The 13,894-nt window shown below is 37.9% G+C and overlaps 1 protein-coding gene across 4 annotated transcripts in view; it reads right to left on the bottom strand.

Annotated features, from left to right (window-relative positions):
- Window positions 1-13,894, bottom strand: part of LOC128689001 (prostaglandin E2 receptor EP4 subtype) — a 221,567-nt gene that overhangs the window by 23,076 nt on the left and 184,597 nt on the right. For 2 of the 4 annotated variants that reach the window (XM_070087283.1, XM_070087284.1), the window contains 2 exons: window positions 2,527-2,595; window positions 1,486-1,538 (listed from right to left, as the gene is read on the bottom strand). In XM_070087283.1, the coding sequence (XP_069943384.1) occupies window positions 1,486-1,538; window positions 2,527-2,595 (122 nt within the window). The remainder of the gene's footprint in view (window positions 1-1,485; window positions 1,539-2,526; window positions 2,596-13,894) is intronic. The other 2 variants (XM_070087285.1, XM_070087286.1) reach the window with 1 other exon arrangement.

Below are 13,894 nucleotides of genomic sequence, written 5' to 3'. Positions count from 1 at the left end.
GAATTCTCAAATGAGTTCAAGGAATGATATGAATTAACTCTGAGATTTTGTCATTCTGAAGTTTACTTTGCTGAGAATAGTTTCCATGATATTTGTATAAACAAATGACATCATAATTTTCCTTGGTGAATAATGCAATATAGTGGCACAGTTTTTCTTTTGCAAACCAAATAACTATATACTGCCAGTCAAATCTCTTTCACCATCCTTTACAATGCAGGAATACTCTTGAAATCTTCTATATTCACCTACAGTGGAAGTAAGAACTACAAAAAAATACCTAAACCGTTTGTATTATCATTCAAGGATTGAACTATTCTGATTGTCGTCTTGTACCACGAACTCATCTATACTCGAATACGAAAATCTGGCTTGTACGTCACTGATGTTTCGTCTTTATAGCTGCTAGAACTTCAGGGTCACTTGGGTGCTGCACTTACTGGTATTGTCATATAAGACCATGAGGCACATGCAGGCCTGGTTCAACTGCTTAATTTATACATATCAAATATTATACTAGAATACTTAAACCAATGACTACAGTAGTCAGATACAAGGGCAAAAATGCAATATTTTCTCTGCACGAAATAAAATTATATTCAAATATGAATTATAACTAAGCAAAGTTTATAACATTTGCTACAACATGCAGGCAAATACGATCTAACAGACTTATGAGCTACATAACATTCATGGCAAATTCTATAAAGTGAAAGAAAATGAAAGTACTAGATAAGAGCTATGAACACTACAGAGAAAAATAGCCTAGATAAACACTACGGAGTAGTATCAGTACTAAGACAGCAATGGTGGTAGATGGAACAGTCACTTACAACTTGGAAAGAATGCTAGAGTGATAAAGTAGTTACTCTTCACTAAAAGGCCTTGAGATGAGTAGTAGTAAGGTAGAAGGATAATAACATCTGGGTGGTAGTGGAGGGAAATGAAGCAAGATTAATGGGTGAGCAAGAAAAGGGCTGTAAAGAATTCATACAAGGATAAGAACAACAAGAAAGTTAAGAGCACAACCAACAGAGAAAGGATATAACAAAGTCCATGGTCACCAAAACAAAATGATAGAACCCATATGTTTCATAGTAAAATGATAAATATTGGGGATAATTAAAAGTAAGAATTTATTTACAAAGATAAAGCCAAAAAGGGGTTAAGTACATATAAGTAATTACAGTAAACAGTTGTAGCTTTAACAAAAGGCTATATTACACAGTATTTCATTATGAATAGTTAATGGAACAGGTAAGTGGTGGTTTAGTTATGATGAGTGAAAAACTAAGAGTAAATTCTGAGAGAGAAATGGATAAAGTTGAGCATGTAGTGTTTACTGATCAGTAACTGAAGAAAGCCTCATGCATGTTCAACTTGTACTGGTTTCAGGACTACATTCAATGAGGCACAGTTAAATGAAAGATAAATGCCAAGATTGTGAACTTCTGCCTTATTACAGTAGCTGCTGGTGCTTAATACCTTCATTACTAGGGGTCTATCACGGCAGCTCGGCCCTCTACATTTGCTTGAGCCTGCAGTAAGTAAAACAGAGTCACAATACAAGGAAGTCTAACGAAAGTGATATTAAGTTTGGAAGGCTACCAGCATGATAATTTCAGAAAAAAACATGTATTGTGGAAAGAAGTGGCAATACTAAAATATAATTAATTTCAATGCAAGTGAATTTAAATTTGGTAAACTACAAGAGCCATGACTTCAGTGAAAAAGTAAAGACATGAGAAAAGAAATGCTAAAAGTGTAGGAAAATACGTGAGGAATTTCGACACAAATTTGAGTATGATGAGCATTTTCCAAAGCTGTTAAGACTTTCATATACAGAGATTAATGAGGGTTAACAATGTAGTTGTTATGAAGATTAAGGTTTTTAAATGGAAGATATGCACAAAAATATAACCAAAAACAATCATGGTTTGCCAGACATAATAAAAATATTAATGACATACTGTACTACTATATCAATAAAGCTTGAAATCAAATACATACATTATAAATGCTTTGAGGATATATTCTCATACTAACGAAAACATTATATCTAGCACTTTAGTTCTAATTACCATAGCAAATACCATGTCTAAGGCTTAAAACTTAAGCACTACAAAGAGAAAGTTATTTGAAGTATATTATAAATGGCAAAATTAAAGGTAAACAAAATACATAGGGTAGGCAAAAACTGATGCTGGTGCTACTAGTCAAAGCTCAGAGGAATAATTATGAAGTATATGGCATGAGTGATACTACCAGTTACAGCTCACAATCAGCTGGCCAGGTAAACAGGTACCAAGTGCATAATACAAGGGCCTTACATTGACAGATATTGGTCTAAACATTGCTTCTAACACATTCACTCAATTATTGTGATAAACTATTTAGACCCATACAATAAAGGAATGAAACTAAAATAATTTTATATATTTAAAAAATGCCCATAAAGGTTTATTATAAGCATTTGCCAACATTTAATTTTAATATTCACACTACAATAATGATTTAAGCATTTACCTGGAATGTGTTTGGTAGAATATAAAGCTGAGTTCCTGAACCCACAATGATTGGTTGCTTCATAATAGCCTGTAAGCATGCGTGACAGCCAATCAATGTGATGCAGTAATCATAAATAATGTACAATCTCTCTGATATTACTGGATATGCTTATCTCTCTCTGAATAAAATAGCAAAATTTTTAATATATAATAGACCATTATGTAGCCTGTCTTCCAATTCTGAGAGCAGGGGGGGTAGCCAATGATTTCAGAGAGTGATGGTACCCTGCGCTGCCAAACGTAAGCCACTGATTTATAGAATTTTGTTAATAGTGGTAAACAATATGTTAAAACAGGTTATATTAAGTTAGGTTAATCCAAACTAAAATAACTACCGTCTACTACTGGCCATAACTCGCATTTTTCTTTTTTTTTTTTAATAAATGTATCTAGAGTTATCTCCCACATTCTACCCAAAAAAAAAAAAAATATGTAAAAATAATCAAAATACAGCATTGCTGTAAAATGCAGCAAAATACAGCATTGCTGTAAAATACAGCATTGCTTTAGGCCTAGTGGCCCATGCTAGGCAAAGCTTACACCCAACCATTATATAGCTTTCCTATATCCTCTCTAAATATATTTTTTTCCAACTTGAACCCGTTGCTGTGAGTTCTGTCTTGGTTAGATATCTGTTAAACATTATTCATATCTCATTTATTTATTCATGACACTATAATCTTATAGGTTTAGTGCTTCCCTCCTAAATATAATAATATTGTAGATTAGTAGAATAAATATACAAGTGGAAAGGGTTGGTTTTGAGAAGAATCTGTCTAGCATGGGCCAGTAGGCTTACTGCTGACTCACAGGTTATGAAAACACTGCATGTATTTAATATTAATGCAGAAAAAAAAATTAATCTTACTTTTGAGGCCAGAAAATATAACCCGGCATCTTATGGCTGGGGGTTAAACAAAGATCTGATTATTTTAGATAAAGCATACCCCCGCATTTTATGGCTTAGTGTGACTAATGGCCAGTAATATTAAATTTCTGTCATGACTTAGAATGTACAGAAACTAATGTGATGTAACATGTGACAACGGAAGAAACATTTGGAGGACAAGTTGCATTATGTACTGCTAACTTTTTAACTACTGCCCACAAGATGGCATAGGATGACTGCCACCCACAAAAAGGGCATAGGATGACTGCCGCCCACAAGATGGGCATGGGATGACTGCTGCCCACAAGATGGGCATGGGATGACTGCCACCCACAAGATGGGCATGGGGTGACTGCTGCCCACAAGATGGGCATGGGGTGATTGCCACCCACAAGATGGGCATGGGGTAACTGCTGCCCACAAGATGGGCATGGGGTAACTATCGCCCTCAAGATGGGCATGGAATGACTACCGCCCACAAGATGGGCATGGGGTGACTACCGCCCACAAGATGGGCATGGAGTGACTACCACCTGCAAGATGGGCATGGGGTGACTACCGCCCGCAAGATGAGCATGGGGTGACTACCACTCGCAAGATGGGCATGGGGTGACTACCGCCCTCAAGATGGGCATGGGGTGACTACCGCCCGCAAGATGGGCATGGGGTGACTACCACTCGCAAGATGGGCATGGGGTGACTACCGCCCTCAAGATGGGCATGGGGTGACTACCGCCCACAAGATGGGCATGGGGTGACTATCGCCCACAAGATGGTCATGGAGTGACTATCACCCACAAGATGGGCGTGGGGTGACTACCGCCCATGGGATAGGTGCAGGGTGCATAATAAAGCAATAAAACTAACAGTAATGAGATTAGGAATATAAATCTATCACATTCTAATTCAGAGATTATTATCACCAATAATTTAATTCATATACAGCCTCTCCTCACTTAATGACAGAGTTCTGTTTATAAGACCTCGTCGGTAAACGAATTTGTCGCTAAGTGAGGAGCATACTACAATGGTAGTGGGTTTGTGTCAACCTCTGCACCATTTATAACATTTCTGGTATATTTTTAAATGTTTATACAGTAGTGTACTGTATATTGTAATAAACACAATAGAGGAAATCAGCTCTAATATACATTATTAAGGTATGCATACTGGTCAGAGAACTCGCCGTAAGCCTGAGTTGTTGGTAAACGAGTACATCGCTAAGTGAGGAGAGGCTGTATATGTAAGAGTTACTTTCAATAATAAAATGTGCAAAATAGATTGTAAAGATAAATTCTTCCTTCTAGCTGGAGACATAAACAGTTGTTTTTGTTATTGTTCAGTGAAACTCAAGTACAGTGGAACCTCAACTTACAAGTTTAATCCGTTCCATGACCGAGCTCGTAACTCAATTTGCTCATATATCAAATCAATTTTTCTCATTTAAATTAACTGAAATGCCATTAATCCGTTCCAGGGGAATTCCTGCTCCTGGAAGGCAGGACAAAATACTTCAATATAATGCAAATATTAACTCTACAGCTTATTTATCTATCACAACTGATCTAATATGACACAATAAACAATATAAATAACACAGAAACATAATATATACTCTAGAATGAATAAAATAGGCCATAATATGGCGAGTGGTGGCGGCCATTGCCGCTGTCGCACTAACCTTATCTTCCCATTCTTCCCCTTCTGAAAATGGTGTTTGTGAGGCTAACTGCACTAGATCACTAGTTTCATAAGGAAAACAATGAAACAATGCATTTATAAATAAGAAATATTGCATAAAAACAATAAAATATAATAGAGAATGTAAAGAAATAAACTGGTTTCATAAAGTGTATGTACAATGGGGGAGGTGGAGGGTGGAAGACAGGTTACTTGCTACCCTTAATTACTACACTCTTAATGCTACACTTTATTGTTTTATTTTATTTATTTATTTATTTATTTATTTGAACATGATACAGAGAAGTACAAAGGAATACAGTTATTAAAGTGCAACATGCCAAAGCCCCTTGTATGCAGAGCATTATGGGCAGACTTAAAATTAACTTAAGATTAATTAAGCAATGATATATTCAGTGGTAAAAACATTATTGCAAACAGATAACAATTTAGCACAAATGAGTATTACAAAGACAGGTCATATATGGTCATTTACTGTGTTGCTGAGCATTCAGTAGATTGGAGTATTCTGTTAGGTAATATAATTAAAAAAATAACAAATTTTGATTGGGTCACAGGTTAGACATTTATGAGATACAATAATGAGAAACATTTATGAGATACAATTTATGTGATACAATTATTTAGTATTTATTTAGTTGTGGGTGAGTAAGTGATTTTTGAGAAGAGACTTGAATTTATAAACAGACAGTGCTTCTTTTATATTCACAGGTAATGAATTCCAGATTTTTGGGCCTTTTATGTGCATTGAGTTTTTGCATAGCGTGAGGTGGACACGAGGAACATCGAAGAGTGATCTGTGCCTTGTGTTATGGTCATGTGTTCTGTTGAGGTTGGTAAGATGTTTGAGGGGAGGGTTTATATCAGAGTTAAGTGTTCTATGTATGTAATAGGTGCAGTAATAAGTATGGATATTTTGTATGGTGAATAGGTTTAGAGTTTTGAATATTGGTGGAGTGTGCTGCCTGTAGTGGGAATTTGTTATCATTCTGACTGCAGCCTTTTGTTGGGTAACTAATGGTCTGAGATGGTATTGTTGTTGAGCCCCATGCACAAATTCCATAGGTGAGATAGGGGTAAATAAGTGAGTGATATAGGGCCAGGAGGGCTGACTGTGGAACATAGCACCGTATCTTCAATAGTATGCCTACAGTCTTGGAAATTTTTTTGGAAATTTGTTGTATATGTGTATGAAATTTAAGTCTATTATCAAGGTTAATTCCTAAGAATTTTCCCTCTGTGAGTTTTGTGATAGGTGATCTGTTTATCATTATGTTAAGAGGGACGTCTGTAGCTCTGTTACCAAACTGAATGAAGTAGGTTTTGTCAATGTTTAGAGTAAGTTTGTTAGTCCTCATCCAGGTGGATATTTTCTGTAATTCGGTATTTACAGTATTGGCTAGCGTGACTGGGCTCGGGTGAGAGAAGAAGTATGTAGTGTCATGTGCAAATAGTGTGGGTTTGAGTAGTTGCGATGCATTTGGTAGGTCATTTATGTATATGAGAAAGAGAAGAGGGCCCTAGGACACTTCCCTGTGGGACACCAACTGTAAGTGGCTGTGCGGATGAGTCTGCCCCGTTTGTGTACACATATTGGCTTCTGTTGCCGAGGTAAGACTTTAGGTAGCTGAGGGAGTGCCCTCTTATACCATAGTGCGACAATTTTATATGGAGCAAATCATGGTCAACTGTATCAAAAGCTTTAAGTCAATGAAGATCCCCAATGGGACTTCTTTTTTCTCTATTGCAGTGTATGTGTGTTCTAGCATGTGTATAATAGCATCGTTAGTATTTTTATTAGGCCTGAACCCAAATTGGCAGGGGTTGAGTATGTTGTGGGAGATGAGGTAGGAATAGATTTGCTTATGAATTAATTTTTCAAAGATTTTAGAGAAAGGTTGTAAGTTTGGATATTGGCCTATAGTTATTCAAGTCTGTTTGGTCTCCTCCTTTATGGATTGGGGTGACCCTTGCTATTTTGAGTACTGTAGGGAAGGTGGAGGATTCAATGGATTTGTTAACCCTTTGACTGTTTCAGGCCCCTCTCTGAAACTGTCATTCTATGTCGCTCAATTTTTGAAAAAAAAAAAAAAATTATTTTTTCTTATGAAATGATAGAGAATCTTTTCCCGATGGTAATGACACCAAAAGTTCGAAATTTGGTCGAAAACTCGTGGAATTATGGTCCCGCGAAGTTAGCGGTCTCGGCGACATATGCGTATCGGCGATTTCGCCGACTTTGAGCCCAATTTTCAGCCAATTCCATTGTTCCAGTTGACCAAACTCATAGCTATTTCTTTAGAACTCCATTTTATCTATCAGCTGAGTACAAGAAACCTCCCATTTACTAATTTGGACTACCCAATATGGTGGTCAGAAATTGGCAATTTGGCCAATTTCACGCAAAATAAAAAAGATGCCAATTTCAAAATAGGGTCCAGAATAAACAAGGTAGACATTCGTGGCACTAAAATAACATATGCTCTGTTCATTAGTCACATCTCTAATCTCTAGGCCCCTCTTATATTATTATTGCTTTCTATTTTGATTTTTTATTCATACAAAAAAATACAAAATTTACTGTTATGCAGACGACTGCATTATTGTAAAAATGGTATAAATAATATCAGTGCACTAGTGAAAGAATATTAGACTCCCTAGTTGACGTGTATTGGACGTGTGGTGTGATTTATTTACTCTTCAACCTTGGTAAAAATCGAACATTTTCGCTACTTTGAGCTTAGTTTCAAGGTCGTTTTCATCGTAAAAGTAATGAAAATCATCTCTATTTCTGTAGTATGTTTTCCATTTTATCACCTAAGACCATGAAAACGCGAATACAATGATAAATACTATACGAAAATACACCTCAAAGTCGGCGTTTTATTCCAAAAAAACGATCAGAGTTTTTTTTTTCTCATTACGCAATGTGTGCTGCAGGATTTTTTTTATGTGGTGCACACTGACCACACAGACCCATTCTCTCACATGTGGGCCTACCAGCTTTCTCCCACTTGATTTGAAGCCGCTAGAATTATTGAGTATATATACGTCAGAAACATTGGCTCGTAAGACGTATTTATACGTCGAAAACAGTCAAAGGGTTAAAGAGTGTTGCAATGATTGGTGATAGCACTTGTGACACTTTTTTGTATATAAAGGGTGGTAAGGTATTTAAATCTCCTGTCTTGTTTTTTAGTGTGTTGATAATAAGGGAGACTTCAGTAGGGTTAGTCGGAGCTAGGAACAGTGTGTTCAGGTAGTTGCCAGTGAGGTAGTCATTGGGTGGGGTATCTGAGCTTGGGATTTTATTGGCAAGGTTTTTTCCTATAGTGGAGAAGAAATTATTGAGTCTGTTTGCTGTTTCAGTTGGTGGGAATTGGGGTTCATCTGGTTTTGTTAATTCAATTTCGCTATTTTGTGATATCTTTTTTGTTCCTAGAATTTCTGATAGGGTTTTTCCAGGTCTTTTTTATGTCACCTCGTAAGTTGGATAATCTGTTCTCATAATACAATTTTTTAGCCCTTCTTATCAGGCTGGTTAGGATTGACGAGTAACGTTTTGTTTGGTCTCTGGTTATGTGACCCATTCTGTACTGTTTTTCGTATAGGTGCTTTGTATTTATGGATTTGAAGATGCTGGGTGTTAGCCAGGGACTGTTCAGTCTCTTAGCTGTCATCTGTTTAGTTTTTTCGGGGCAGTGCTTGTTATAGAGGTACTGGATCTTTTTTAGAAAATTATTAATACAGTCGTCAATATCTGTATAGATTTCTAGCTCAGTGTGCCAGTCAATGTTTGTCACTGCTGCTGTGAAGTTATTAATGGCTGCCTCATTGTGAAGTCTGAAAGTGACTTTAGTAGTGTCTTGAGGTAATTTGCCAAGATTTGTTATGAGGAAGGTAGGGTAGTGATCTGTGGTATTATCTGTGATTATGCCTGATTTTAACCCTTTGGGGGTCGACAGGTCCTCTCAGAGACTTGTTCTCAGGGTCGGCCAAATTTCAAAACAAAAGAAAAATATTTTTTTTCTTGTGAAAAGATAGAGAACCTTTTCCCGATCATGATGACACCAAAAGTATGAAATTTGATGGAAAACTTACGGAATTATGCTCTCGCGAAGTTAGCGGTCTTGACAATGTTTATGCATCGGCGATTTTGCCTGCTTTGAGCCCTATTTTCGGCTAATTCCAGTGTACTAGTCGACAAAAATCATAACTATTTCACTAAAACTCCCTTTTTTCTACCGAATGAGTACAAGAAACCACCCATTTACCAATTTCAACTATCCAATAAAGCGGTCAGAATTTAGCAATTTTGCCAATTTCACACAAATTTCAAAAGATGCCAATTTCTGAATAGGGTCCAGAATAAACAAGAAAGACATTCCTGGCACTAAAATAACAAGTTCTCTGCTCGTTAGTCACATCCCCAGGCCCCTCTATATTTCTTTGGCTTTCCACTTTGAATTTTTATTCTTACAAAAAAAATAAGATTTACTGCTATGCAGACTACTGCATTAGTATAGAAATGGTATAAATAATATCAGTGCCCTTGTGAAAGAATATTAGACTCATCAGTTGATGTGTATTGGGCACTTGGCATGATTTGTTTACTTTTGAACTTAGGTAAAAACCGAACATTTCTGCTACTTTGAGCTCAATTTCAAGGTACTTTTCATTGTAAAACCAGTCAAAATCATCTCAATTTCTGTAATATGTCTTCCATTCTATAAAATGAGACCAAGAAAACTAGTATACAACAATAAATACCATACAAAAATACAGTGCAAATTCAGTTTTAAACCAAAAACCTTGTCAAAGTTTTTTTCTTCTCATTACGCACTGTGTGCTGCAGGATTTTTTTTATACTGCGCACATTGACCACATAGACCCATTCTTACATATGTAGGCCTACCAGCTTTCTCTCACTAGATTTGGGGGCGCTAGAATTTAGGCGTACTAGTACATCAAAAATCCTGGGTCGTAAGACGTACTGGTACGTCCAAGACCTCCAAAGGGTTAAAGGGGATATGGTGTTGGTCCAGATGTGGTCTAGTAGGGAAACACTAGTCTCTGTAACTCTTGTAGGTTTTGTTACTGTTGGTAGCAACATGCAGTTACTCATAGTGTTTGTGAATTTAGTAAAGTGTGGGTCCTGGTCTTGCAGGAGATTTATATTGAAGTCACCTGAGAGTAGTAAGTGATCTTTGTTCATGTGTGCATCAGTTATCATACTTCCTAGATTTTCACTAAATCGGCTAATGTTTGACTGTGGTACTCTGTAAATGTTTATCACTGTGAGAGGCTTTTGTAGGTATTTGGATTTGAATTTGGCTATTATACAGTGGACCCCCGGTTAACGATTTTAATCCGTGCAAGAGGGGTAATTGTTATGCGAAATAATCGTTATGTGAATGAATTTTCCCCATAAGAAATAATGGAAATAAAATTAATCCGTGCAAGACACCCAAAAGTATGAAAAAAAATTTTTTTTACCACATGAAATGTTAATTTTAATACACACAAACTGAAAAAGGCATGCACAATTACATGACACTTACTTTTATTGAAGATCTGGTGATGATTGATGGGATGGGAGGAGGGGAGAGAGAGTGTTAGTGTTTAGAAGGGGAATCCCCTTCCATTAGGACTTGAGGTAGCAAGTCCTTTTCTGGGGTTACTTCCCTTCTTCTTTTAATGCCACTAGGGCCAGCTTCAGAGTCACTGGACTTCTTTCGCACAAGATATCTGTCCATAGTGGCCTGTACCTCTCGTTCCTTTATGACTTGCCTAAAGTGTTTCACAACATTGTCAGTGTAATAATCACCAGCACGGCTTGCAATAGCTGTGTGAGGGTGATTTTCATCCATGAAGGTTTGCACTTCAAGCCACTTTGCACAGATTTCCTTTATCTTTGTAGTAGGCAACTTCTTCAATTTCTCTCTCCCCTCCTCTGAACCAGTTTCCCCAGGTCTGGCCTCTTGCTCTTGAAGTTGATCTATCAGCTCATCAGTGGTTAGTTCTTCATTGTCCTCCTCCACCAACTCTTCCACATCCTCCCCACTAACCTCCAACCCCAAGGACTTTCCCAATGCCACAATGGATTCCTCAACTGGCACAGGATTCTCAGGGTTAGCCTCAAACCCTTCAAAATCCCTTTTGTCTACACATTCTGGCCACAGTTTCTTCCAAGCAGAGTTCAAGGTCTTCTTAGTCACTCCCTCCCAAGCCTTACCTATAAGGTTTACACAATTGAGGATATTAAAGTGCTCTCTCCAAAACTCTCTTAGAGTCAGTTGAGTTTCTGAGGTCACTACAAAGCACCTTTCAAACAGAGCTTTTGTGTACAGTTTTTTGAAGTTTGCAATAACCTGCTGGTCCATGGGCTGCAGGAGAGGAGTGGTATTAGGAGGCAAAAACTTCACCTTAATGAAGCTCATGTCCCCATAAAGTCGCTCTGCCACGTCTGTAGGATGACCAGGGGCATTGTCTAACACCAGGAGGCACTTAAGGTCTAATTTCTTTTCAGTTAGGTAATCTTTCACATTGGGGGCAAATGCATGGTGTAACCAGTTATAGAAAAAGTCCCTAGTGACCCATGCCTTACTGTTTGCCCTCCACAGCACACACAAATTATCCTTGAGGACATTCTTTTGCCTGAACGCTCTGGGAGTTTCAGAGTGATACACTAATAAAGGCTTAACTTTGCAATCACCACTAGCATTGGCACACATCAACAAAGTAAGCCTGTTTTTCATAGGCTTATGTCCTGGGAGTGCCTTTTCCTCCTGAGTAATGTAGGTCCTGCTTGGCATTTTCTTCCAGAACAGGCCTGTTTCATCACAATTAAACACTTGTTCAGGTTTCAGTCCTTCACTGTCTATGTACTCCTTGAATTCCTGCACATATTTTTCAGCCGCTTTGTGGTCCGAACTGGCAGCCTCACCATGCCTTATCACACTATGGATGCCACTACGCTTCTTAAATATCTCAAACCAACCTTTGCTGGCCTTAAATTCACTCACATCATCACTAGTTGCAGGCATTTTTTTAATTAAATCCTCATGCAACTTCCTAGCCTTTTCACATATGATCGCTTGAGAGACGCTATCTCCTGCTAGCTGTTTTTCATTTATCCACACCAATAAGAGTCTCTCAACATCTTCCATCACTTGCGATCTTTGTTTCGAAAACACAGTTAAACCTTTGGCAAAAACAGCTTCCTTGATTGTCTTTCTGGTGCCCACAATAGTAGCGATGGTTGATTGGGGTTTCTTGTACAACTTGACTAGGTCGGCGATACGCACTCCACTTTCATACTTGTCAATGATCTCTTTCTTCATTTCAATGGGAATTCTCACCCTTATTGGTGTACGGTTGGCACTAGAAGCTTTCTTGGGGCCCATGGTCACTTATTTTCCAGAAACAGCACCGAAAACACTGTAATAATACGAAATATTCCGAGTGTATGCTTGGATGTTACCGCGGAGGCTGGCTGGTAAACAATGGCACGGGCGGCACATGTGAGGCTGGCTGAGGGCGCACATTGGACGCGTCTCGGACGAAAATCGGTGAGCGGGTTTTTAATCGGTATGCGCGGCAAAATTTTTGCGATTAAAGTAAGCGGTATGCGGATTAATCGCTATGTGATGCCATCGTTATGCGGGGGTCCACTGTATATGCCTCATGCTCATCCCTTGTACAAGTATTAGTGATACATTCTAGTTGGTCTGAGTAGTATATAGCTGTGTCACCCCCTTGTTGATCTGGCCTCCAGTTGTGTATGGCTGTGTAACCAGGAATGGCATAGACATCTGTAGTATCAGGCTTTAGCCAGGTTTCAGTGAAAGTAATGATGGATATACTGGCATGCAGGGAATTTAGTAATGCTATGAGGTCATTGTAATGTTTACTTAAAGATCTGATATATTAGTTAAAGACAGTTATGTTGTTGTTGGCTCTGAGAAGTGCCTTTGATTGTTCTGCTGTGTAGTAATTACAGTTACTGTTTGATTCATATAAGTCATTCAATAAGAGGTTGGTATCAGGATCAATGCTTGTTATCATAAGATTTATAGTGAATCTATAGTTAGAATTAAGTATAAGACAAAGTAAATATTCTAAAGAACATAAGAACATAAGAAAGGAGGAACACTGCAGCAGGCCTGTTGGTCCATACTTGGCAGGTCCTTTACAATCCTTCCCACTAACAAAATGTTTGCCCAACCCAATTTTCAATGCCACCCAAGAAATAAGCTCTGATAACTCAAATCCAACCCCTCTCACTCATGCATTTATCCAACCTATATTTGAAACTACCCAAAGTCCTAGCCTCAATAACCCAACTAGGTAGACTGTTCCACTCATCAACTACCCTATTTCCAAACCAATACTTTCCTACATCCCTTCTAAATCTAAACTTGTCCAATTTGAATCCATTACTGCGGGTTCTCTCCTGGAGAGATATCCTCAAGACCTTGCTAATATCCCCATTAGTAATACCCATCTTCCACTTATACACTTTGATCACGTCTCCCCTCATTCTTCGTCTAACAAGTGAATGTAATTTAAGTGTCTTCAATCTTTATTCATAAGGAAGATTTCTAATGCTATGTATTAATTTAGTCATTCTATGCTGAATGTTTTCTAACGAATTTATGTCCATTCTGTAATATGGAGACCAGAACTGAGCTGCATAGTCTAGGTGAGGCCTTACTAATGAAATCTAGGCGAGGCC

This window comes from Cherax quadricarinatus, chromosome 21 (assembly GCF_038502225.1).
Source record: "Cherax quadricarinatus isolate ZL_2023a chromosome 21, ASM3850222v1, whole genome shotgun sequence".
Taxonomy (NCBI): domain Eukaryota; kingdom Metazoa; phylum Arthropoda; class Malacostraca; order Decapoda; family Parastacidae; genus Cherax; species Cherax quadricarinatus.
This window is presented reverse-complemented; position numbering and strand designations above follow the sequence as displayed.